Source organism: Microchirus variegatus, assembly GCF_963457635.1.
Source record: "Microchirus variegatus genome assembly, chromosome: 8".
NCBI lineage: Eukaryota > Metazoa > Chordata > Actinopteri > Pleuronectiformes > Soleidae > Microchirus > Microchirus variegatus.
The window spans coordinates 1240687-1267414 of record NC_139809.1 but is presented as its reverse complement, the minus strand read 5'-3'; the positions used below and the strand labels follow the sequence as shown (position 1 = coordinate 1267414).

Below are 26728 nucleotides of genomic sequence, written 5' to 3'. Positions count from 1 at the left end.
AGGAGAATGGCAGCAGAAGTCAAAGAGACGGCGCGCCACAAAGGAGGGCAGAGCAGGACGCGTGTGTGCAGAGAAGCAGTGCCCTAGATCTGAGTAACATCTGAGCTACTCTGTCACTCAGGCTCCATTCATGCTGTTTCGGGTTCAAGTGGAGCAGGAAAAACAAAGAGAATGCGTTCAGTGGCCGCACACTGCCGTGCGTAAATGGAGACGCATCTGTGCGTATTCGCCGTACTTTTTCCCTCCACTGTGCGTTCAATAAAACGTGTTTGTTTTGTCACTGTCCCATGACCACACTGGTATAGATGCATTATATACTTCCTCATACTTCACATGTGCCCATGAGTGATGGCGATGTCTGCAGAATCTGACAGTACCGGTGCGCAGGGCTGTGCTCGTGAGAAAAGCTTCAGCGCACTGGATCGCAATGGTTATGTGAAAACATGTGTCATCCCACTGTGCCGTGACCGAGGCTGCGAGTCGTGGGTGAGGCTAATGTTCACCAAAATATGGTGTTCCCAGAGACTCCGGATTGCGGTGTGTGTGGGGTCGCTCTCGGTTTTCCTCGCTCTGTTGGTCAAATGTGCAGATTGGAGAGCTGAAGGCAGCAGCAGCAGCAGCAGCAGCGCTGACGGCACACTCTCGCTTTCATCGTCTCCAGTTCACTTCGTCACGGGCTGCGCGCTGGACCTTTTGCAAACTTGCTGGAGTGTGCTCTCGCCATTGTTCACCCTCGTATGTGCCTTCTTTTGGGTCGGTGTCTACCTAATCCGCTGTGGGGTTTTAATCCAGACAGCCCTGTCCCTCCTGACCGTGTGCCACCTGGGCGAAGCGGCTGCGTGGACTCTCTTGGACGGGACAGATGAGCAGCTCTTTTCGTTCACCACAGCGGCCGGAGTCGTGCTCGTCTGCGTGGCCACCGGCGCACTCATGGTAGCGCGGCTGAACCAGGGCATATCTGTGGTCGTTTTCATCAGCCTAATCAGGACCGTTTCACTCTTCTCGCTGCACAAAGTTAGGGCCACTTGGAGACCGTACGTAGCGTACCTGGTTGGAGTGTTGGGCATCCTGCTGGCGAGGTATGCTGACAAGCTCCTTCCTGACCAAGGGAGACACAAGGAGGGCTGCACCCCCGTGACTGGAGCCAGGGAAGAGATCCCTGTATTTAAAAGGCGCAGGAGGTCCAGTTCTGTGATAGCGTCAGACATGGCACACAGTCAGTCCAACAGTAAGTCACATCGCCGGACCTCTCTGCCATGCATCCAGAGGGACCAGGTAAGAAGTTTCTGTCCCATTCAACTTAGCTTTTTTCTGGCTTGTTTTTTTTTTTTTTTAAATCTTCCAGTGAGGAGTTTTGTGTTTGACACAGAGAAAGAGAGAGAGATGCAAGGACACAGTCCAGTCAACTGTCAACTGTTACTGGACACTAATTAGAATATTTATTTCTATTAATAGCAGATCTTTTGTAAAATGTACTGTAAATATCATGCAATCACTTGCATATTATTATTATTATTACAACAACATACATACTATTATTAACATCACTACAACACTATAACATGTTGTTTTGCCACGTGCAGCCAAACCAATCAGTAACAAATCAATTTACAACACTGTTTAATGTTCATGTTTTTTTTAATTTAAACTTAAATCATGCACATGCTGTTAACTTATGTAAATATATGCATTTTAGATGCACCTTGCTTCTATCAGCAGCCACATTTGCACCACATGGATGCTATTTTGTGCTTTCAAGCATTAAAGAGAAGCTGAGGATACGAAGTCATCTCATCCCTGGTTGTTTATGTCAAACATTTGCCCCCCTCGTGATGAGCCTCTGCCACAAAAATGACAAATGTATTGATCTTTTTTTTTTTCACGACTTCCTCTACATCACTCATCAGGGATTGATGTCCTTAAAGCCCAGGAATGTGGCATTTCTAGCTTTTAATCCTCATCTGATGCTGATTACATACCTGTATTAAGAGGAGATGGGAGGGCGTCACTCAACCCAAGTCACATCAGCCCTCTCAGTCCACCTTATGGAATATCAATGAGCATGCTGAGCATGTGAATGGGAAACAGATTTTCTCAGTGATCAAAGCTCTCGTTGTGACCTGTGAGTGCGGTTACGTTGGGAGATGAGAGGCTGCACTGTCGGTCCAGCCACTTGAAAGATGCCCTAAGCTCTCAGGGCTAGTTAGTGTTGTAGTGTGCTTGTTTGTTTTTCTTTGTGGTTACACACAAACACATACACGCACAAATTGGATATGAAAAGCCTCTTGGATATTTTACAGTTCTCCCTTTTACTTTCTTGTGCAGGTCTGACGTCTCAGCTGAAGCTTTATTCAAGTGTCAATCTTTGTTATTAGTTTAATATCCAGTTGTTGTTGTTGTTTTGCTGCAGTGGTTGAAAGATGAAAGTGCATTTTTAAACTACAAAATGGGTTAATTATATAACCGAGCAGTTGCAATAAGCACTCGCATGAACAGTCAGCAGATTATTTCACACTATTGCTTTGTTTTAAAATGTATAAATGCATAATTGCAGGACATTTTTCCCCCACTCTTTCAGTCTTACAATTAAGAGTGCAGTTGTACTGAGTATCAGCACGGATGTGATGCGGACGTACGCTACGGTTTAACCCTGCAGTGCTGTTCGTACATACTATACGTATACTGTCAGCACTCTTGGAAAGTGTCTCGTCCAATCAAAAGACTTGTTCGCAACCAGTCGGCGCTAACTGTTGTGTAAATATTTATTTGAAGCACATTAAAATGTAGCTTTATACCGTGTATGGAAACGTGAGATGTAAGCAGTGTGCAGGTGAAAGTAAAAAATACAATAAATTGATATGTATTTTCACTTTACACAGTAGTATCTTCATTTTAGAGAACGTAAACATGAAGCAACCAAGGTGTAATATGACAAAAAAGCTCTGTCATCATTCTACAAAGATGCAGATGATTCATTTTATCATAAAAGGGAGCTACTTAACAAAAATTAAGAAATAGCTTAGAATAAAAACACTACTAGTTAACAGAGCTATTTGACGCTTCTGCACTGATGCCGTGACCAGACTGAAGCTTTTTCACTGAGAGGTGATTCAATGATGTGTTGAATCTACTTTTCCCGCTCATCTGCTTTGTGCTAAGCAGTTGAGCGGCCGTGCCCTGCCTTTAATTGAGACACACATGGCGTACATGTGGCGTCTTAACTGTGTCTTGTCTGTGTGGTCTCTAATGTGTAAACAAGCCCATGCTGACCCTCGCTAGTCATCGCCTCGCTCACACTGTGCTCCCTAAAGGACGGGGTTCAAACACACGTTAGGGCCCAAAATGCAACCACCACGCAGTGATGGGAACTGAGGGAAATGTCAGACAGCATTAAAGTGTCTCACTGGCTCTGCCTCGAGGAACAAAGATAGGTTTGCACGGAAGTAAGGAAGCCATCATTTTCCAGGTAGTGCGTCTTCATTAGATGACCTCATCAGGCTGAGTGATGTTTCTTCAAGAAGAGCAGGTCTGCGCTCTGTTGACCTGATGATGTTTGCATTAGTCCGGTGTCACTTACAGAATAGTGTCAGATTGATTACAGTTTAGTGACTGTGTGGAAAAACGGTTCATTCAGACGTCTCCTCTTCCTCACAAACCGTACGCTGTGCTGACATGAACGTGGTGAGACTCGTGCATATCTGACCTGCATCGTGGATCTGCTGTTTTGTTTTGGACTGTGTGCAACAGCACTTTAGAATTGTTCAGTTTTCAGTGTCAGTGCGAGGGCCAGCCAATAAAATCAAGTTATGCAAATATTTCAGCACTGGCATCAATCACATGAAGTTTATGCATTAATCTCATCACAACAACAACAACATCACACTGTCCACATGGAATTCTCAGACAAGGCCATTGTATTGTTTTGTCAGTAGTGAAATAATAATAGTAGTAAATATAGTATCGTCTATAGCAGGGGTCTCTAACTTGTGGCTACAATTGTCTACATGTATATTTTGATTTAATGTTCCTGTTTTTGTTATTTACAGATTCATTTTGCGTCATCATTTTTTGTTGTTGTTGTGAACTATATATCAAAACAAACACTTTTACTTTGAAATGGTGTGCAATGTCATGCTAAATATTTGTAATTGCAACATCATGATGGATTATCACGACATAAATTAAATTTCTAATCACTAAACCGTTAATTTTTCCCAAATTGTTGTTGGGTCATCTTGAGTTTGAGCTCCCTGGTCTATAGTGAACATTCTATCCATCGCTGTTCAAAGCTCTTGCATGGACACATTGTTTTTTCTCTCTCAGCCAAATCACACACAAACTATGGGCAGTGTCCAGAATTTCTCATTCCCCAGCTTGTTTGATTCAGAATGTAGTGTGAAGCCATGGCTGAAAATGGAAAAAAAAAACAGAGGAGTTGGTCCTTAAAAAGAACTCCGAACACCTCCATTTTATGGTTAGGCTCTTTGGCACAAATGACAGTTATTTGCAGAGCGGTGACGTTTTGGGGCTGATGCTCTCACTCTTAAAGGGACAATGTGTAGTATTTATGGGTTTATATGACCCAAAATCCACTTTTTTATACATATTATGTGCTCCTGCATTGTCTAGTCGCTGTATAATAGTTTTTGTTTCATTTTCGTAGTGTTTCAAAAAGTCATGTAAAATAACATGGTCGCGGGCCGCGGTTGCATAGCCACTGTTAGCAGAGAGACGCCATGTTTCTACGGGAGCCTGTAAGGACAAACGCGAGAGAACAAATCAAGCGTCTCTTTACTTGTAGCTGAAGTCCCGCCTCCTCTCTCTCCGCTTCGTCTGCTACGGCCGCGGTAGCTCCGCCCTCTCCCTCGCCTCACGAACCTCATCTGCTGACACGGAGAAAGACGACAAGGACGACATTTGACCCTCTGAGGACACCGTAGCGCTCAGGGAAGGGAGGGGGTGAGCAGAGGAGCAGTTCTTTGTTGTACATTTCAGCCTCTCCTCTAGATGGCACTATAAACTACTTACTTCACCTTTAAAGCACTTTCACAACACGTGTAAAGATGTTGTTTACCTTTTAAATTAAAAGTCCAACATTATGTGTACCTACATTTTTACGTACTTGGCACAAGTTGGCAAAATCTCTTCAGAAATGTGTTTTTTTTCTTCTTTTAGGACTGTGTTTTAACACACTTGCACTGTTTCGCCAACGTTCGCCATATGATATTTTGCCATATCACTCATCCCTATCTTTGTTGGCTGCACTGCTAACCCACTACATCACCGCTTCAACTGTAGATTTAATAAACAGCCATTTTTTTTACCCTCCTTTTGATGACAAATTAGCCGCCCGCATCCATCAGCTCACTGAGTGGGTTAATTTCTCAACGCTGGGGTCAGCCTCCCAATCATGGACATAATAAAAGAAAGTCATTATCATCTGATCTGATAGTGGTGAGCCGGGGCCTCTGCGGGATCATTTTTCTTCTTGGGTTAATACATAATGACAGGCCAGTCCTCTGTATTTCAGCTCGGGATATTGAACTAAAGGAAGAGGTGTGGACTTGTGGTGTGGATCGCTTTTCACAGTGTGTGAGGAAATTTGAGTCAAAGACTCCTGTGCTGCAGACATCAGCACTGTCATGGAACTTCTCTCCTCATAGAGGAAAACAGTCTGCCATGCTGCCAGTTTACAGACATTTTTTTTTTTTAAACTTGACCGACCTGTGTTGTAAAGTTTGAGTATAAGCTGATGAGGCAGGGAGGAGACGTTGTCGAGTCGCCTTTGCTTTTTTGGCGATTCTTTTTGCGAGGTGTTGGAAACACCTCCATTTTCTTTTGGTGACTCCTCCCCTCTCCATAGCCCTCTGTTCTTTGTCCTTTCACTGACACCAACACAAATATTATTCCCGACCAGTGGAGGAAATTCTTTCTTAACTTGCTTGATAAAGATATTCTTGAAATCTATGGTAATGACTTCCTGTGAAATAGGATCCAAACACAATTAGTGTTGCTGTTGTAAATGTTTCCTGTTACTCTATTTTTGCTGCACCGTCCATAATTGAATTGTGTTTTGGATGGAGGAGGAGGTTGTTGATAGCCTGTAGGGCAGTGATTTACCACTGGGCCACTACACACTCTCATCCCAAACAGCTTGTTTGTATTCTAAACACATAGCCTCATGGGATATGATGTGTTTCTTCATAATTTCTCTTTCTTTTGACTGGACCAGCCTCTGGTTTTGAAACAGTCTCACTGAAGAGCCTCCCTCTGCAGTTCGAAGAAGGAAGGTGATATCATCACGGGGATGTGTATCTTGAGATTGGACAATTCACTCCACGCTTCAGTCCTCCTTCAGTGCTGGTATATTAGCTGTGCTGTGCGTGTGTGAGGAGGCAAAGGGGTAGAGGAATTGGGGTTGAAATGAAAGTAGGTCATTCAAGGTTTTGTTCAGTAGCCAGGCAAAACAGAAGACTTACTCCTACCCCCCAAATGGTGGAAAAGACTTGCATCTGACTGATGCAGTGTAGTCTCTTTTTTGTACTTGTGCTACAACTTTGCAAGTGTTATCCCTGAAATGTTGAAATTCCCACATTGTAGAAAATACAACATCTCCTTTTTAAATCATGAAGTTGACATGTAAATACTCACAAGGCTTTAAAGTACTGAATACAATGAAGAATGCACAGAGCCTGTCAGTCACTGTGTGCACTACTTGTAGCATTTAGGGTAACTATTCATTTTAAACATATATATCTTGCTCTAACCTTATTATCCAAACTAAACTCGTTTTAATGGCGTTCCCAGAAATTAACTGGGTGAGAGCAATTTGACTGTTAGTAAAAACAATGGCATTCAAAATGAAAGTAACACCCAATTGCTCTTGAAACTCGCCGTTACACGGCTCAACATATGCGTCTCGTTCTTTCATTGCCTTCATTCATCGATGGCAACAAAAGTAACTCATATCCTGATTCTTACACCATGTCTCTGATCACCAAAGTCCAGCCAAAGCAAACAAGAGGTCCGGGACTAAGTGCAGTCGTACCCGTCTTACAGCTCTTCCCCTTCCCCTGGCACAACCACGCTCTGGATCCCCGTGGATTACCATGGAAATTATGGAAGGACGTCTGTGTGTGAATGTAAGCGTGTGTGTGTGTGTGTGTGTGTGTGTGTGTGTGTGTGTGTGTGGTGTGTGTGTTGCCAGCAGCTTGATGGCTGCCAGCTGCTGCAGGCTGAGAGGTTGAATCCGCTCAGAGAAACACAGAGGCCCTGAAAACCACAGACACAACCCAACGCAGCTGGAATCACTAGACAGGCGCAGGCCTCCATTCCTGACACATAGCGCACATATTAACACCTCTGAATCCTAATAACCGCCTTATTTTTAATAGAATGGGAGAATCTTTAGAGCTTAATGGAATGTTTCTGTGTCGACAGCATAGATTACATGTTGTACTTTCTTCTACTGTCTTTTTCGGACAAAGACAATTATGTCGCTCAGGTTTTTCTGCGATGCCGTAAAAGACTGAATGTTTCAGTGATCGAGGTGAACAGAATGTTCCTGGCACAAATCTGTGCGCACACACACACACACACACACACACACACACACACACACACACACACACACACACACACACACAGTACAGGGATGACTGTGCTTGTACATGAGTGTATTTGCGTGTGTGTTGTGTGGCAATGTTCACATTTCCTATGATGCAGAGGTGCACATGTGTGGCATTTCAACACTGGTTTGATGTATCCTATATGTTCTGGAAACATGGGATGTTGCAAGAATAGAAAACAGCAGGCTGATGCAAACACGCTGTGCTAAAGCACACACGCGTACACAATAACATCACATTTCAGAAACATTTTGATGACACATTAATTCTATAAGGTTAACAGCATCACCATGTCAGCAGTGAGCAGCACTGGAGGATGAGTGGTAGTGTAGTGTAGCCTGTCATAGACAGGATTTTGTAATTTATGGAGTTCCACTGAATAAAATGTAGTCTGCAACTGATTAAAAGTGATTTAAATCCGGAAATTACAGATCGTTTGGGGCATTCAATGGCAGTTTTTCAGTCAATAATGTCTTGAAACTCACTTCATTTATACAGCTGGGAATCAAACCTTCGTCCGTGGTTTGAACTCCAGCCAAGGGTGAAGCTACATGACAGGAGTGATGATGTGAGTGATGCTGAAGCACACTTTTTGCTTTTTAAACGACAGTTAGGTGAACATGTGCCAGTGCATTATCTGGTGTGGGAGTGAGTCCATTTTATGTTTGGCTTTGATTTCTTTTTTACCGCCTGAAGAACATTTTTAGTCGCACCTTTAAAGGGGCGATATAATGCAAAATCAACTCCTTAAAATCCTTATATTTGGGACTCTGGAGGTCCTATCAGTCGGCAAAGTGTGAAAAAAGATGACTCACTCATGTTTTTGTGGTCCTCCTCAGTCCAAGTACAGGAGATGAAACACGCAATGTTGACTTCCGCACTCATTGGGACGTCACAATGTGCTAAATTCCTGGAATTGTTGTCTCGCGTAGCTCCGCTTTGTCCTTAAAACACGCGAGAGTGCTGGTGAGGGCAACTGTATCCAAAAAGCGGAAGTCTGCGAAAAGTTCAATACTTGGCTCCACAGTGCAGCACAGAGTTCTACACAAACTTCCAGCCTCAGAGGATTTATCTGTCCAGTGGATACATGTTATATATGACGGCAATGTGCCTGCTAGAGCCTGCAAATGATCACTTTTCCAAATGCTAACTGCTGTTAGCTCCCAGTAGCCTCTGTGGCTGATGTCATTTCCTGTCCCTTAAGTTTCGTTTGACTTTTTTTTAAGGTGGACCTAAAGAGATACTACAAAACCGATCGTTCTGAACAGGGCTGTTTTGTCAGGGTGATTGAACTGCTGTGGTGCTTCATCCTTATGGTATTTTGACCAAAGCATGTCACAGACATGTTCATTAGGACACCAGGCGTCAGTACATATCCGGTACGGCAGAACATCACTTTAGGGAACTGAGCGCGGAACATTTGGCTTTCATCTCTATTTATCTTATTAAAGGGCCTTTTCAATCACACAAGTCGCCCACATTTTGGACAGTGATCCTTTACATGAGGGGACATTCCTGTGCTTTCCCTGCTGCTGAATGAACTGGAATGTGCAGGTTGAGCAGACCTTGAAGGACAGGCCTGTGGGCAGCGTTCAGCCGGTCCTCCCCTCTCGGGCCCTCCTCTCTCTCCCCGCACACACCCTGACCTGAGCCAACACCACCATCCTGGGCTGTCACCAGGTGTGCAGCTGGCCTCTGCTGAATGAATAGACACTCTCACATCACCCCCGGGAAGTGTATGCAAGAGTGTGCATATGTGTGTGTTTGTGAAAGTGGGGGGGAGTGCAGTCCCAGACATAAATAGCTGTCGTCAGTAGGATGTGTTCAAAACAAATGGAAGGAACAAGTGTTCATTTCCCTTCTTAGAGGGTGAATGTGTGCATCGTGGACAGAGGTGTCCCCAGAATTGATCTCATGGCCTTCGATTGATTGGTGTTCAGGTTTCATAGATGAGGTGCAGCAAATCCCTCAGGTCCATTCTCGCTATTGTTGTTCTATTAGAACCAGAACAGATCACAGTCGCTGCTGCTGCTGCTGCTGCTGCTGCTGCTGCTGCTGCTGCTGCTGTTATGATTCATTTAACAAGCAGGAACAGTTTGAACTCCTGTGACTGAGGCTGTCCAATAAATCCAAATATACTCTGCTATTAATTGATTATATATTTCAGGAACATGACAACCGAGGCTGTTTTCACTGACGGGTGATTTTATTTAGTAATCCACTGTCTGGTTTGTTAAACCCTGGACAGGCTGTTGTATGTATGTTAAGTTTGAGTCAAAATCACAAAAGTCACTTTTTTCCCCCCGATTTAAACACTTAAGAATTTATCGACGACGACTATTCCACATAATTACTACCAAATTAGTTTCAACAGACCATACTTGTGGTTGCTATGCTGAGGATTGACTCCAAAGTTGTGTAGTGTAGGAGTAATGGGAGTGTAATTACTAATTCATAAACATAAAAGGGCCAGTTTCTTGTCAAGTTCAAGCTTTAATTACATTTTTGTCTTTGAAATATTAAACTGCAAAGTAAGCGATGTGTAAAATGTTAAAATAATTTAGACTGAGGGTAATAGGCATCGTAGAAAATACTTAAATAATCACCTATTGTTGTATTTTGTATTATATATCAATGCACATGCCTTATTTTGTTACATTTTGTCATTTAAACTCTGCAGCTGGTGTACTGCACCATGTGCTATCACAAGTAGAAACTTTGGAATGAATGTTATGAGGTTCAGTCACCACGCTGCATGTCTGTCTCGCTCAACAACATCGGTGCAAGGAAACGTGTTATTGTAACCTCTACCTGGTGAGTCCTGACTCCCTGTCCGTCCAGCCTGCTGCCTCACTGGCTCGCCATGAGTCTGTCTCTCCCAGCAACCAACAAGGCTTCTGCTGTTCCCGGCCTCAATGCTATGTTTTACTCTCTAAATATGTTAGAGAAGAAAAAAAAAAACCCTGTCTGTACATCTGTCTGTCAGGCAGGTTATTTCAACCCTAGCAGGGGCGAGATTCTTAGGGTTTGGTTTAAGGACTGTTTTTGTACAGTCACCTTCAATTAGGTAGATATTAAAAAATGCAATGTATGGCTGAAGTGGAATTTGCAGCTAAATTTGCATGACGGTACACAGTGACCAGCTGATTTACATTTTCATGGACATGCATCACATGAACAAATGTCGGACGGCTGCTAATGATGCTCAGTTAAACAGCGTGGATCCATTTATGCACCACTTTGGTCAGACTCTGCAAACAGAACCCACTAATGGTCATTTCAAGGAAACAAGTTGTTTTCATCAATTAAAAATGGCAATAAACGGGGAGAGAAGTCAACAACTGAAAGGCAGTCGGCTGTTTCTGTGCTGTGATCTCAGTGTTTGCCATTGTTCATCTTATTCCTCGTAGAAAGACCAGAGCTTTGTGCACGTGGCAGAGGTTAATGCTCGCATATTAATATAAGACACTATGTTTGGAGGTGTTTTTCCCCACTGAACCACGCACAGTAAATACTGTATTTATAAATGCCACAGTTTAGAAAGTCAGATTTCCATGTCTTGGTGCATTATAAATACAGTGAACATATCAAAGCAGTCAGTCCATAACACTACATACATATATACTGTGTATACATGGCCTGTATTTAGAAACTGTGGCTTAACAATAAATTGTGAGGCCTTTGCCCCAACATGAACCACCTGGACCCACACTCTTAGAAATAAAAGTGCTAAGTAGAACCATATGAGGTTCTTCGGCTTGTCCTCATAGGAGAACCCTTTTTGGCTCCGGGTAGAACTTTTTTCTAAAGGTTCTACCAAAAACCCTTTTTGAAACCCTTTATTCAGGAAAGGTGTTTTAAAGGGTTCTATGGATCAAAATGGTTCTTACTGGAACCATTAGTGTTACCAAAAACCCTTGAAAAAACTTTTCTCCAGGGAAGGGTTTTTCAGAAGCAAATGGTTCCAGGTGGAACCTCAGCCCTTGTAGAAGGACCCTTTAGGAACCCTGATCTCTAAGAGTGCATCGTCCAGTTGTGCCAAATTGTATTTCTCTGATTGTTTGCCTGAAATCTGCAGTGTAATGACTCTCATTAGTCCTACGTCATGCCAAGTCTCCTAATTTATCTTCTCTGCTGCTTTATGAATTACATTTGGACTAAAAAAACAACTCTTATTACGACTGTGAGTCGATTGCAAACTTAACGACCCACAGTTAAGAGATGATATCTACTGACTGGACTTAGATCTGCTTTACCACTTTGTATCTGCAGCTGCTGCCCAGTCAAATATGTTTCTTTGATGCAGTCGTCTATCTTTCCTCTCCCAGCTCCCCAATCATAGACCTCCTTGATGTCCCTGTAGACTTCTGTGACCATGCAAGTGCACTGGTGTTGTCAGAGGGACCCAGGTGCAAACCACCAATTCTCGTCGAGGCAGTTTAGTCCAAATATGACTCGAGCTACACAGTTAATCGCAAAATAATTAAAATTGCAATAACCAATAGTACAATTGTTCAATAAATCTAAAATGTGTGACAAAACATCGATGAAATTCCACAGTGCTGCAGCAAGCACCAACATCTCCTCCAGATGAGAAACTGTGTTGACAGATCCCACAAATGTCCGATCATTATGATTTAGATTTGAATACTTCTCTAAAAAAAAAAAAAAATTAAGATGCAAAAAGGAGGTGTCATACCAATTATGAATCATAATGCAAATGCAATATCTCTTACAGATAATTGAAGTGTGATGGCTGTCATTATTTGCACTTACATGTGAATTTTACCAGGCTATAGTGGTCTATAAAATCTATTACCTGTGACTGACTGACCAACTTAAAGGGACACTGTGTAGTATTTATAGGTTTATATAACCCAAAATCCACTTTTTTATACATATTATGTGCTCCTGCATTGTCTAGTCGCTGTATAATAGTTTTTGTTTCATTTTCGTAGTGTTTCAAAAAGTCATGTAAAATAACATGGTCGCGGGCCGCTGTTGCATAGCCACTGTTAGCAGAGAGACGCCATGTTTCTACCGGAGCCTGTAAGGACAAACGCGAGAGAAGAAATCAAGCGTCGATTTACTTGTAGCGGAAGTCCCGCCTCCACTCTCTCCGCCTCGTCTGCTACGGCCGCGGTAGCTCGCCGGCTTCTGACAGCTCTACCGCGGCCACGAAGAGCTGTCACTCGTCCTCTTCCTCTAGTTGCCTGAATAAATACTAGAACCTCATCTGCTGACACGGAAAAAGACGACGAGGACGACATTTGACCGGCTGAGGATACCGTCTCTGTTCTTGTTCTTGAGAGTTAGAGAGCTGGTCAATGGTGGAGCAAGACCAAAATATTAAATGCATTTTCGCAGTTTTAGTGCTCATATATATGCACAAATAATGCATTTTTTAGATATTCACAATAAAATGTTGTTGATATGTACTGATATTTCCAGTGCACGTCTGCTGAGGCCTCAAGCTTGTTTCTTTAGTTCTGTGAGTAGTTTTGATAAAGTGGTAATCCCTTCCACTACTCATATGGTTTGGGTCATGGGTTTGGGAATGTGTCATGTCAATGTGTGTCCTCGCACACACACATACACACACATATGGTTCAGCAGACTGGCTAAGCAAGGTCTCATTGATTTGTTGCTGCTATGCTGTGTATTGCCTGGAGACACTGAGCCATGTCAAGGCTGATGTGTCCGTGTGTAGGTGACATCCGTTTATACTCGGCCATAATCGATGGCTATGAGCAGCATGTGTGTGTGTGTGTGTGTGTGTGTGTGTGTGTGTGTGTGTGTGTGTGTGTGTGTGTGTGTGTGTGTGTCAGACAAGTCCTGTGTAGTAGAGATAGTGTGGTGTTGGTTCCCAGCACCCCTTCTGTGCACCATTTGCTTTATGGTGCACAGAACACAGACTCCATACATGTTGGATCAGGTCTTCTGCTGGAAAACAAGATGTGAGGACAGACATGCCATGACAACATGTGAGCCAGGTTGATAAGACGTTGTTTTGTTTCAGGAACATTCAAATGAATCCCAACCCACAGCCGATCGTTCCACACAAATAACACCATAGCCACTTGCTTTGCTTTGTGTATTAAGTCTCGGTGTTGTAAAGAGAGGTGAAAATTGTGGGGGACTACATAATGGAGATGTAAGTGCACCGAGCTTTATTTTAATGGTTTTGTGCCTGGGGCCACCTGTAGTTTCTGTCTCCACACACATCCTCCAACAACCATGTTTTCTTTTAGCTGCTGCTCCATTCATACGCTCACTGATCACCTTGTTGTAGTCCTCAGGGTCAGGAGTGGACAGTTTAAATCTTCTCTTCTCGTTTGGGGTATTTCAGCAGCCTCATACTGGATCACAGTGATGCCTCTGAGACCTGACATTGCCACTTAGTTTTCTTTCTTTTTACCTCTTTCTTTTGCTCTCCTGTTCGAGCAAACATAAAAATACATGTTCACATGTAAGTGCATAAGTGCGTTTTTTTTCTCTCTCTCTGCGCATAGTTAACCCTTCACCTTGTGTCTTGCCGTCATGGTCAGACCCACTTCAGTGTTAAGATTTAAGAATAGTGAAACGTTTGGCAGGTGATTCATCAAGGTTTTGGAGAGAGGGTTTCCATTGTAAGGACAAGGAACGGCATGTGGTGGTTTTGGCAAAGCTCCACAAACTGGAGAGGCAGAAGGACTTTTGACGTCATCGGGAAACGTGACCCATTTCTCAAGAGGGAAGCGGAGCCTTGGGCTGGTAGAGCAGATGTTGCACAGATGAGCCTGTGCGCGTGCGCACACACACATCTCCCCTGTAACCTACCCACAAGTTCTGCTCAGATTTTATTTTCCAATAAATAACCAAAAAGAATCAATGACACTGGAGCCTTAACTGGATCTCACTTGGCCGTGTGGTTTTGCAAAGGCATTAACCGATGTGGCCGTCACCTTGTGCACTGACAGGAAACATAAAGCATGATGAAGGGGAACATGTTTGTGGGTCGTTTAGGTCACTCCCTCACCAAGCACTTAGAGGAACACCTGTGCGACTGCATATTTTTGCAATTAACCGATCGGCCAGTCATGTGGTAGCATAAAATACAGATGCAGCTCTGGAAGCTCCAGTTTATGTTCACTTCAAACATTAGAAGAGGGGAAAATGTGATGCATCATTGTTTCAGTTAGACGGGATGATTTGAGAGTTTGTGAAACTGCTGAGCTCCTGGGATTTAATGCACAACAGACTGGAGTGAAGAGAGAGGCTAAAGTAACTCGGTATAATAATCACGCTTTACAGCTGTGGTGAGCAAAAAAAAGCACCTCCGAGTGCTCAGCATGTCGAACCTTGAGGCGATTGGGCTGCAGCAGCAGAGGACCATGTCAGGTTCCATTTCTGCCAGCCAAGAACAGAAATCTGAGTCTGCAGTGGGCAGAGGCTCACCAAACCGGGCAGGTGAAGACTGGAAAAACGTAGCCTGGGCTGGTGAATCTAGATTTCTGCTGAGACAGACACATGAAAGGGTCAGAATTTCTTGTTGACAGCTTGAATTTGTGGACTAACTTTGCCTTTAGTCTACAGTCCAGGTAGTTAACCATAACCAACCTCCATTTAATCTGATTCTGATTAAAAGGAGGGGGGGGTTTGTATTAACCTTTGGCCCAGTGCTTGAATAAGTTTCCTTTAAAGCACAGTCTCACAGGGTCGAGAGCAACTTCTCCTGCATGTAATTCAGAGTCCATTAAAATGTAGCACACATTTCATTGTGTGTTTTCCATCCACTGCTTGTAAGCAAATATTGGGAGTGAGTTCAGCAAGAATAGCAGTAGGTGGCGCAAAAGTCTGGGTCACCATAGTACAGTGGTTTTATACTAAGTAACACCTGAGAAAATATTGAACTGTCGAGGTCACACCATTATCACCAACGTGAAAATACAGTGGTGTAAACAGGGCGAGCAAAGTCAGCTGTGAAGCGAGCGAAAAGGTGACTGATTATTATTTAATTCATTATTATTATTTATTAAATGTTCTACCTGTTCTGGTCAAAGTTCCTCAGCTCTACTCTGATCACATACCCTGGTATATACAGTTGAACAGTATTTCTGATCCACCAGAGGAAGCATGTGCACCACTGAAGGCACACGTTCCACAGTTTGAGAACCACGGCCACAGAAGAAGAGTAAGAAGGTGCAAACTGATGATCAGTGCAGTGATATTTGCTATTAAGTCGAGTTCACTCATCTGTCATTTCTGTTATTTTTCAAGTGCAGTGAACCTACACTTATTCACTTTGATCAATAGGGTCCACCGGTATTTGTAAAAGTGGTGAAAATTATAACCTACACTCTCAGAACTTATTTTTAAATAAATGCCCCAAATGTCTGCACCACATTGGGGGGGAAAAAAAGGCCACACCACAGACCCCAGTCACCGGTTGCTAAATCTTCTGAACACATCACACTTGAAATGTATTCAAGGAATAAATAATACACAAATGTTAAAATAAAAATGGATCCTTTGATTAAAAAAAAAAAAAAAAAAAGTTGTTTCAACACAACCTGTTTTGAAGTTATTTGCCAGCAAGAATTCTCTTAAGGTAGATATGACAAACACCGAAGTTCAGGAAATCATTTTCAATTTCAAGCCTGATTCAAACTGTGCAATACACAGTATACAATAAATGTATTATTAGCAGCCTCAGCCTTTTAATCTGTCACAAAACCGAAAACAGAAATAAAAATCGTACCACACAAACCAACAATCTTTATGAGGCTTTAGGCCTGTATTCAGTGGGAGATAAATTCTTCTTTTTCCTCCTTTTCTTCAAGATTCCCTTCTTTAGCTCACCATCCAACTGGGCTGCTTAAGAGACGCAAACCCACCTAATTCCAGGCATGAGGAATTATACTTTTCCATAACTTCACAAACAATCCCTCATCGATGTTCCCCTGCAAGACTGTCTCTGCTTGATAGATTGAAATCCACAGTAGTCCAGTGGATTCAGTGATACAAGCTGTGAAGTTGGTGTGGAAGAAGTGATAATTAGCAACAGGCTTGCTAGCATAGCTGCTTAGCATAGCATACCTGATTGCTAAAGCAGCAGTAATGCTGCAGCCAAATCGTGAGATGACACTCACCAAGAGCTGGGATTGATTAAAAGTCCAGAATAACACAAGGGTTTCCAGAAAGCCGGTCTCAGTGCAGAAAGGTTTGTTTAGATTCAAAAGATTCCTGGAGTCCTTTGCAGTGTTCAGTGTCAGGTTGTTACCTCCACAAGCACATTATGAATGAGCTTTGACTCTCTGCACCTTTTCCCCAAAGGAAATGTGTTCAGAGCAGCATTTCATTTGGTCAACGTAAGGAACAACTGATTGGTTGGGCAGGTGACATCCGTCATGGTGGACCAACCAAAACCTTTACTGGGATATGTGACATATATCTGCGATACCAATATCTCTTACTTTTCTTTTCCAATCTGCACACACTGGTGCCCTGAGTAAGTCATCTGTCAAGTTTGAATCCTGTAAAGTGACCCCTTGAATAGTGCGATCAACTTTGAATAACTTGGAGTCACTGTATCTGTTCTGTTTCCTAGGTCTATCCTAGGTTTGTCTAGAATGATGTGCTTCTGTTTGGCTGTGGGAGTGGAAAAAACACATGGGAGAGTGAAAAAGTCTCCCTTAACTCTCATCAGCAGGATCTCACCTTTCTCCACATCACTCCGCTCACCTCAATCACAACACTGCAAAAACAGGTGTGCCACTCAGGAATAGTTCCTGATCCATCCCATAGAACAAAACAACCAGCTTAAAAAAAAAAAAAACATCCATGTAACCATGTCAACATTTTTGAATTGGTCCTCCAAAAATAAATCCACAAAATAAATCACGCTCAAATTAAAAAAAATAATAATTACAGTTACTACCAACTCTACACAACCTCTAAAGCATAAGAACCTTTGTGCCTATTGTTTCTTTTATGTTAAAGGGAACATATTATACAAAATCAACTTTTTAATCATTTAAATCCCTATATTTGGGACTCTGGAGGCTCTATCAGTCGACAAAGTGACACAAACAAATAATCTTTATTTCCTGCATTCACAACATCTGCTAATTCTGTTGTATTAACGGCATCTTTTGTTTTGCTTCCAAGTTGCACAGAATGATGATGATGCTGATAAGTAGTTTTATTTCTCTGCTTTCTTTAAAAAAAAAAAAACAAAAACATTTATTGATTTTTTTTGCATGTGCCACCATGTAAGTCTTCACACACTCTCTTGTGGGAGATGATGATGTTTCGTCTAATCGGATTTCAGCCTCTAAATTTGATACGCACATCGTGATTTGTGGTGTAACCGATCCCCGTACATAATTTGTGGTAATGACAGAAAAAAAAACTCAAGCATCTCACAAATTTCATCTTGAGTAAATCAAATGACAGACACAGTATTGAAAGCTTGTGGTAGTTTTCTCATTGTTGGAGAAGCTCCTGTGTAAAGCAGTCCAATATTCATCTGAGATTATTGTTAGTTTTTGAATGAACATCACAGGTTTGACTTGACACCTGATTTCTACATATAATCCCATCATTCTTGTATATTGTGACTATTTCCAAAAGATATGTTTGGGTTCATTTATGTTGCATATAAGAGTCTCTGTTCACAATGGGCCAAACCATTTCTACATTTCAAAACATTACATTGCTGTAATACCTGTCAAACCACAGCTGGCAGTCACTTGGCAAATTCTTTCATAAATTTGCCACATGTCCAAGATCTATGGAAAAGGAAAATATTAATCCCTATTGATCTCAATCATAAGCCCGACCATGTGCTATTGATATAATAGAATTGTTCAGGTTTTAATCTAGTTCACCTTTTTGGCAGCTCCTTCATTTATTATTTTTCCCCAGAGACTTTCTTCTTTCGGCAGATTTTGGGTCAGTATTTTTCTCTTTGTTGTGAAGTCCAAGAAAGAAACAGTGGCTCTTCTTGTGATAAGGCTTTTGAAATGTTGCTGGTAATGAAGATTCATTACCTTCACTTCTTACTTCAAGAAGCAACTCAATTCTTTGTGCTTCTTGCCATGACACGATCCTTGTGGTTGTACACTTGAGACCTACTACATGCTTATACTACATGCTTATAACCCTTATTTGTGCTTCATTTCAAGTGTGCACATAGTGTCGCTCGACAGCAGGAATGCTCTCGGATGTCGAAGGAAACACAAACAGACGACACTAACATGCGCTCGCAGCAACACACGAGCGCACACCTTTTAGGGAGGTCGGTGCCTGTGATGTTGTCACAGATGTGGCGCTCATTCATTTCACATTGGTGGAATGTTAGGACTGATTCATGAAAAGGTCACTGGGCTTGTTTTGAGTTGAGTGTATGATTTCCATCATCGCGCCTCACGTTCTTTACCAGGCCCGGTTCAAACTACACAAACAGTGTCTCTGAAGGTTTTGACAGCCTCAGTTCTGCTATAGTGTCAACAATCTGCCCCGTCCTTCTCTCCCCTCCCATCACAACTGACCTGCTGTTAGTGTATGTACTTCCCTTTTTACTTACCCTCAACAGTGCTTGTCCAAACAGCAGCATAACTTTCCCCCTCCTGTGTTTCCTTTTCTCCCACCATGCCATTTTCCAGAATTCTTCCACTTTTTCTCAGCTCCGCTCTCCCCCCCCCCCCTCCCCCCTGCACCTTTCATTGTTTCCAGACAGTGGCGAAACATTTTGAGGGAAACGTGTGGAACGTTCGTCTGTTTGCATCGAGAAAGACAGACACACGCGCACACGCACACACACACAGGAGGAATATGTTCCAGGAAAGTGGCATCTGTGCAGGTCATTAGACGGGGATTCATAGGACCTGTGCGGGCCTTTTACATATGGTGGTCAGCTGCTGGAAAGGAAACGGAGTCAGGGGTCACATTTGAGAGAAAACACTGAGGGAGATGATACAGACACACACACACACTTTAAAGCCCTGTAGTGTCTTCACCTCTGCCCTGGTAGCATTGTGCTAGCCTGGTTGTTATCCACCAGGCTAAGTTGCAGGTCAAAGCAAACAACTACCCTGCAGGCAGCAAAACGTCCTCAGTCTGTCTCACAGGTCTACAAGCTCAACTCATTCTCAAACTCATCTCAACTTCTGTAACTGTTTTGAATCGTCAAAGTTGCTAAATGAATCAAAGGACCACTATAGTAAAGGTTTTTGAGATCTGTGAGTTTATGATTGCACGATAAATGCAACCTAATGCAGTGAATGCAGAGTCAGGTGTGGGTCCGCCCTCTTGATCTCAGTGAAAGGAGTGAGCGAAAAAGAAATAAAGCAAAGGAGTTGGAGAGCGAAAGAGAGAGTTTGCAAAGAGGCCTTCCCTTCAGACCACGCAGCTGTGATTCATTAGTATATTTGTGTTGTCAGGTCTGACTTGACTGGACCAAGTATGAACCCTAACCCAGGCCAGGCCAAGAAACTTCCCAGTGGGCCAACAACATTTCTTTGAACTTCTTTCAACTGCATGTTTTTTTATTCTACTTGTATGGAGGGATTCCCATTATGTGTTTTATAAAACATGTTAGTATTATAATGAATTATACAGCTGTTTTATTTTGTTGATTTAATTCTACTATTAATTTCACAGCCATTTGCATTCTGCTAACAGAACCAAACATTACCATTGAGATTCCAAATGTATTCTCCATTATTTTATTTAATCTACACTACAATTAATAATCCATCCATCCATCCATTATCTACCGCTTTATCCTCCACCGGAGGGTGGCGGGGGGTGCTGTGCCCATCTCAGTTGACATTGGGCGATAGGCGGGGTACACCCTGGACAGTTCGAGTACAATTAATAATATTAAAGTTAATTAATTAATACAACCTAATATCAAAGGAGCAATTCTTACAATATTCCTATTCAACTTTAGAGGTTGCTTTGTCCTCAAGTCACTTGTGGGTTTTTTGATGACTCATAGTCATTGTGCTGTGTTGTCGCTTAAAGGTCCAAATTGATATGGCGACAAGACCCAATGTCAAGGGTGTTTCAACAGGAAGCACATGTATATGCTCTTAGTGCCTCAACAGCTGTATCATGAGGACTTGAAGACTGGATGTGGCCCAGTAAATACTTTATGTTGTTCATTAATTGCTTGGTTGCTCTTCATATTCAAATTTCACTGAATGACTAAGCTGCTTCTCTGCCATATTTGCTTTGTGTGTCTTTGGTGTGAATAGGTGAATTAGAATTACATTTTTAATGTTTGTCAAGGTAAATCTTATTTATGGGGTGGGATGAAGCAGAGAGATGGGGGGTTTATTAATGATGGCAAAGTGGCCCTCACACAGTGTGATTACTGTGTAGTAAGTTGTAGCTCAAGCTTTTCATATATCGAATATAACTTAATATAATTCATACAGAAAGCGTTTTCCATTACTTAAGCAAATCTAAAGTTCATACACACACACAACATTGGACATAACTATCACAAAACCTCATTTTACTTCCATGAAAATGGTTTGTAACGACAATGTAATCGATTTACTTCAGCTGTAGTAGAAACTAATGTGATTACATGTTAACGTCATTATATTTCTCAGGAGTTGCCAATCATTAATTGTTTTCGGAATTTAATTCAATCACCCACTCTCAGATTATGTCTGCAGAGACCCGATCCCCTACACTCCCACCCCAGGTAGTTCCTTCTGGGTGGTCTTCTGTTGGTCACAGTGATATTATGGGAGGATCCTCCTTGTGTTTGTCTGAACATGTGTTGTGTCAGAGCACCTGGTCACAGCCCCAGGCTGCGGATGTGGCTGCACATGCTGCACGAATATGACTCTCATTAAGTTCACTGGCCTGCCAGGTGGACTTTAGCTTTCTTCATCACACACAAAAACACTCACGCTGACACACACACACACACACACACACACACACTATAATGCATGAATGTATGCATGTGCACAAAAAAGACACCTCAACACTCGTTGCAGGCACAGACGAGGGAAGGGGGAGAGCTATTGAGCTTGTGAGCCTCTAATTCGATCAATTCAGATGTGGTATCATTGTAACCACATTAGTGATGATGCAGAGTACAGTATATCAGGTTTTGGCCAGAGCTCAGTCACATTTGTGGCAGAGAGGTGACATGGAACACTTGTCCCAAATGCAATAACAAAAACTTGCGTCATGCACATTAAGGACAGTAACAAATACAGATACTGCAGATGAAGATGGACTGATGGATACACTTTACAAGTATAACATTTTGGACCACTCAAAAAAAGGAATTATATGCTTAAAAACTGGTGAATGCTACATTATAACGGTATGAATGTGTAATTAAATGTTAAATATTCCGTTTTGCACTGTTTCAAGAGCAGTGTATTACACTGGTAACATTTTGCGTTAAAACAAAACACACACAAAACACTGTGAGTGATCCAAGTTTTAGTTGTTTGAAGGCTGTAGCCGATCACTCTTTAAAACTGAACGCACACGAAACCTTCGTTTTGATGATTGATGTTTGGTAAGGAAATGTGCTGCGTTAGTTCACCAGTGAGAAGCAGGACTGATCATCCCTCAACATGACTGGTTATTTATCAAGGAAATCATTTTCAAAATAATCACTTATGCAGCCATGTGAAGATACAGAAAACATCCTTTCCTCACATCATTACTTTTCAACTCACTGCTGTAGTCCATTAGTGGATTTTGCTCGCTCTTTCTCCTTAAAAACCCTGTTATGTCTGAAACATCAAGCATTCCCATGTTGGAATAGCAAAACGCCATTTGTTTGAAAATAGAGCTGGGGTGTTTTTTTCCTTATCGATCAATAATTCTATAAAAATCTTAATGATATACAGAGAAAGAGAAATCCTAAAGCCACACAATGACGAAGCACTTGGTATCAGTCGAGCAAAAGAGGCTTTTCTGGTAAAACCAGACTCCGATATGTTTGCGGTGTCTGTTTGGGGTGAAAGGAGAAAAGACAAAAGAAGGAGGAAGAGACAGAAGAAAGAGACAGAAGAAAGAGACACGAGCAGAGCTACCTGTTGTGGACCCACTTGGGGTAGAGTCATTTTCTTGCTCCATCATTTCCATGTCTCGTCTTGTTTTTTGGACAGAGAACAATCGCTCTCATCAATGGACACTGATGTATGCTGATTTATGCTCCGTTGGCCGGTGCTGCACACACTGGACCAACAAAGGCTATGGATGATCATTGAGTGGCAGATGGCTGTTACAACGCTGTGTCCTGAGCTTAAAGACCCTGTAAAGCAGGGGTCTCAAACTTAAATGACCTTGGGGGCCACTGAGTGTCTAGTTTGGTCAGTAGGGGGCCGGTCATGTGACTATAAGTCCAACTTTTTGAAAAAGATATATAGATGATGAAATTTCACAGAATTTCAAAATGAAAATGTTTGTTTTGATAAATCGTTCACAATATAAATATATTTATAATGCCAAATTAATCTATTAATTAAAAAAAAAAAAAGATAACTTGATATTTAGTGGTGGGCCGCATGCAATTGGATTGGGGAGCTGCATATGGCTCATGGGCTGCAAGTTTGAGACCTCTACTGTAAAGCGTATGGAGAGTTTCTCCTCTTCACACATAATATATGTTAGAGTTTATCTAACAAAGTTTATCTTCAGTTGAGGACTTTTTACACATGTGTAAAATCTATTAATCAGCAAATATCAGAACAATAGCTCTTTTGATATGAATAGTTTGTGCATGGTTGTGTCGGTGACCTTTCAAAACATACACAATGTAACCACTTAAATGTTTATGTCACAGGAGCTTTAAAGAAATACTACCAACTGTAACGCTCATACACTGTGTACACAGTGATTGATACACAATAGGTCTTTCTTAAGTGAAAACACAGTTAAAACACCCAAGATGAAACTTTTAGAGCCAGACCTGAATATCAGGGCTCTGGCAACTCTGTCTGGACACATCTAATGGTCTTTGTGGTGGGAACAGCCTTTAGTAATGGAGTCTGGATCACATGTTTGTCTCAGAATACTCTTCTCTTATAGGCCCGTTGTTCTTAATTACCAGAATGACTGTTTATCCACACTGTTTGCCTGGATCCTTATCAGCCCTAACAGTGTTTTAACTCCCAGTGGAGAATGTGTGGGAGATGGTGAAAGGAAGTGTGCATGTGTGTGTGTGTGTGTGTGTGTGTGTTGTGACGCACAATAGTGTACATGTCAGTGTGCATGTTTGATGTACTTTTTCAGACATGGGTCAGAATGTGTGGAATGCAGGACATGCAGATTCGTTGTGCGATAAAGTGTCTGGGCATTTGCTGATGGACTCGAGTCTGCGCTCCTCATGGTCACAGGCTGGTGGACTGTGAGGTGACACGAGGCGACGCCCATGCTGAAGTTTCAGTGCTGAGTGACGCGTGTTCAAGTTATTGCCTCGTTCTCAGCGCCAAGGTTACGGTGCAGTAACACGCTGAGTCTGCACTTTTCACATCTCAAATCAGGAGCCCTTGTAAAGCGGTACCGTCTGGATTGTTAAAATGTCACGGTGCATCATCACTCTGCTTTTCAGTTAAGATGAAATTACTAGAATGAGTCAACAATGTGTGTATCTGTTTGCTTTTTTTTTGTGCAGCTGTAGTGTAAAGTATGTGTGCTGTTGAGCGTGTGTGTGTGTGTGCATATGCAAGCATGTGTGTAACCTGAGCTCTGGCCATCTCCCTCTGTGTGAGTAATGGTCCCTGTTTTATTGGCCCGCTCCTCAACAGACTCTGAGTAATCACATAATGCCTGTTTTGACGTCAGAGCTGTTTCCATGGCAACGCAGTGCTCCCCACTCTGGGGAGGTGCGTCCATTTCTTCTTTCCCCCACATCTTGTCCTGTACGCACTCAAAGCTCTAGGTCTGGATGGAGACATTAGCTCTCGAACCTAAAATCTCCTCCCCCTAATCTATAGTTTCACAATTTGCTCTTATGATGAGAGTGCTGGACTTTGCTCTATTTTACCTTTCACTTTTTTCCCCTCTCGGTCTCTCAGTCTCCATTTAAATCATTCTCTGACTCTTTTTGCATCCCAGCTCCATCCCTTTCACGATTAGCCCCCATTTTATTCTCTCTGTCCTGGTCACTCTCCATGCTTCTCGTGTCCAAACTTTGTAATGTGCGACAAACCCCCCACTCTCATACTTCCACGACAGATGTATTCATTTTCAACTTGCCTTTCATGCACTGTTGAATTCCACTGAATGCTCGACCCCTCTCTTTTACACAGGTTCTCCCTTTGTACAGTTTTGTCCTTTCCATTCTCTTTCCTCGCTCTGGTGAGAGTACAAGCTTGGATGAAAAGGAAACGTACTCTGTATCTATGCCAAATAAGATTATTACAGCTCCAGCTATCCCCCGGGGTGTGAGCGGACTATGAAGCCAGTTCAGGTTTAGTTTATAACTGAAATGAGGAGGTTGAAGGTTGCTGGAGTGCACATATACAATGTTAATTAATTCATACAGACCTTGAAATTAAGTCAGATACATACTGAGCAGCTATACCTCTATACCAGTAGCCGTGTGTGTGTGTGTAAGCACGATAGCCAAAATATATCAAAGCTCCACAAAGTCTGACTCTTTCCAAGCCTGAAAACCATCAAAATGTCAATAATCAGGCCTGTGCAGTGGCTGGTCTGCCTGGGTATCCGAAGCCCATATAGTGAAGTTGTTAATGGCTCAGTGTCATGCCTGTTGTCGTTGTTCAGACACATGTATTCATGCTGAAAGCATTAAACTGCCTTTTTCCAATTAATTTCCCTATTGAAGTGCGTATGCTGCTAAGGAAAAGGCTATTGCTGTTTCACAAACCCAGGAATGATCCACTATTGGGTTTGGATACATGGTTGTTTTACTCATCCAGTCAGGTGTGTGATTGTTAACCAACAATGTTGATTGACTTTGGATAGAGAGCAGGACCAGGGCTGGGTATTGATTTAAAACTGTTCAATACTGTATTGCTTTTGATGGACTTCAGTACTGATTCCATGATATGAATTTTATTAAATCCTATAAAATTACATTACAGATTATGTTAAAATTCTTTAGAGAGCGAGAGAAAGTTTGAGCTCAAAGTTTGGTCTGTACCACAAAAGCAGTGAAGTTCAACACCAAGCTCTAAGCAGGACCATTCTAATAGACCTTGTTAGGGTTCGGAAGATGAATGATTGCATTGTCCATCGCCAACAGCTGACACACATTACCGTCATGATGCCACACTCTCTCTCTGCCACGGACACAAATTAAATTTTCCCTCTTATAACATTGAACAAGTATAATGTATATATACGATTAACGATTAACTAGAACAAGGAAACTTGATAATTATGCAAAACTGAAATGCTATAATAGTGTTTTTATCTACAGTGTTTATGGACAAACAAAATAACACACAACGACCAGCTATTTGTCTGCAGACTGCCCTCGCAAAATCCACACAGGCCTCTCATACAGTTCCTCCAATCATCATGCAGAAGTCCAGCATCTGCACCCGCCCACTGCTCCATTGACTCCCAGAGAAGCTGAGCTTCTGTGGAAGTGTCCAATCACTGTCGAACTCACAGCAGTGGAAAAAAAACCCGCTTATGTGCTGTCCCATAGAGAACAGGCGTCTGTGATGAACAGCTGATTCTGAACTCACATGTAAATACAACACAGTACATATTTGACAACATTTTAGAGTCTTAGAGCAATCACCACTGATATATACATGTATTACTGTCAATGAATCCCAATTAACAAACTGCAAACAGTCTTTAGTGCCTGATTCTTTGACACAGCAAACCAGCAGATTTTTTTCTTCAGTATTTTCACACTACTATCACACTACTATCCTCTTTCAGATCTGAAAGAATACCCTGTGTGCATCAGTAAGGTGATGCTGAGGCACGTGACAGAGCGGCGGTATACGTCGCTCTTGGAATGAGAACAGGTTGGCCAATCGACTCGCTCGGCACTGATTGGCCAGATTTGCACCACAGCACACTTGGAGGAGGTGCGACAATTCATTATGACGTTTAAGTGCGTAAACGTCACCATGCCAATCAAA

The 26728-nt window shown here is 42.3% G+C and overlaps 1 protein-coding gene across 1 annotated transcript in view; it reads left to right on the top strand.

The window, feature by feature from the left end:
* Positions 1-348: 348 nt before the first annotated feature.
* The window catches only part of LOC310930828 (cGMP-inhibited 3',5'-cyclic phosphodiesterase 3A-like), a gene marked incomplete at both ends in the record, with an annotated part of 72728 nt that continues 46348 nt past the window's right edge, over positions 349-26728 (top strand). The window contains one exon of the mRNA XM_083893879.1: positions 349-1275. Coding sequence (XP_083750005.1) covers positions 349-1275 — 927 coding nt within the window. The remainder of the gene's footprint in view (positions 1276-26728) is intronic.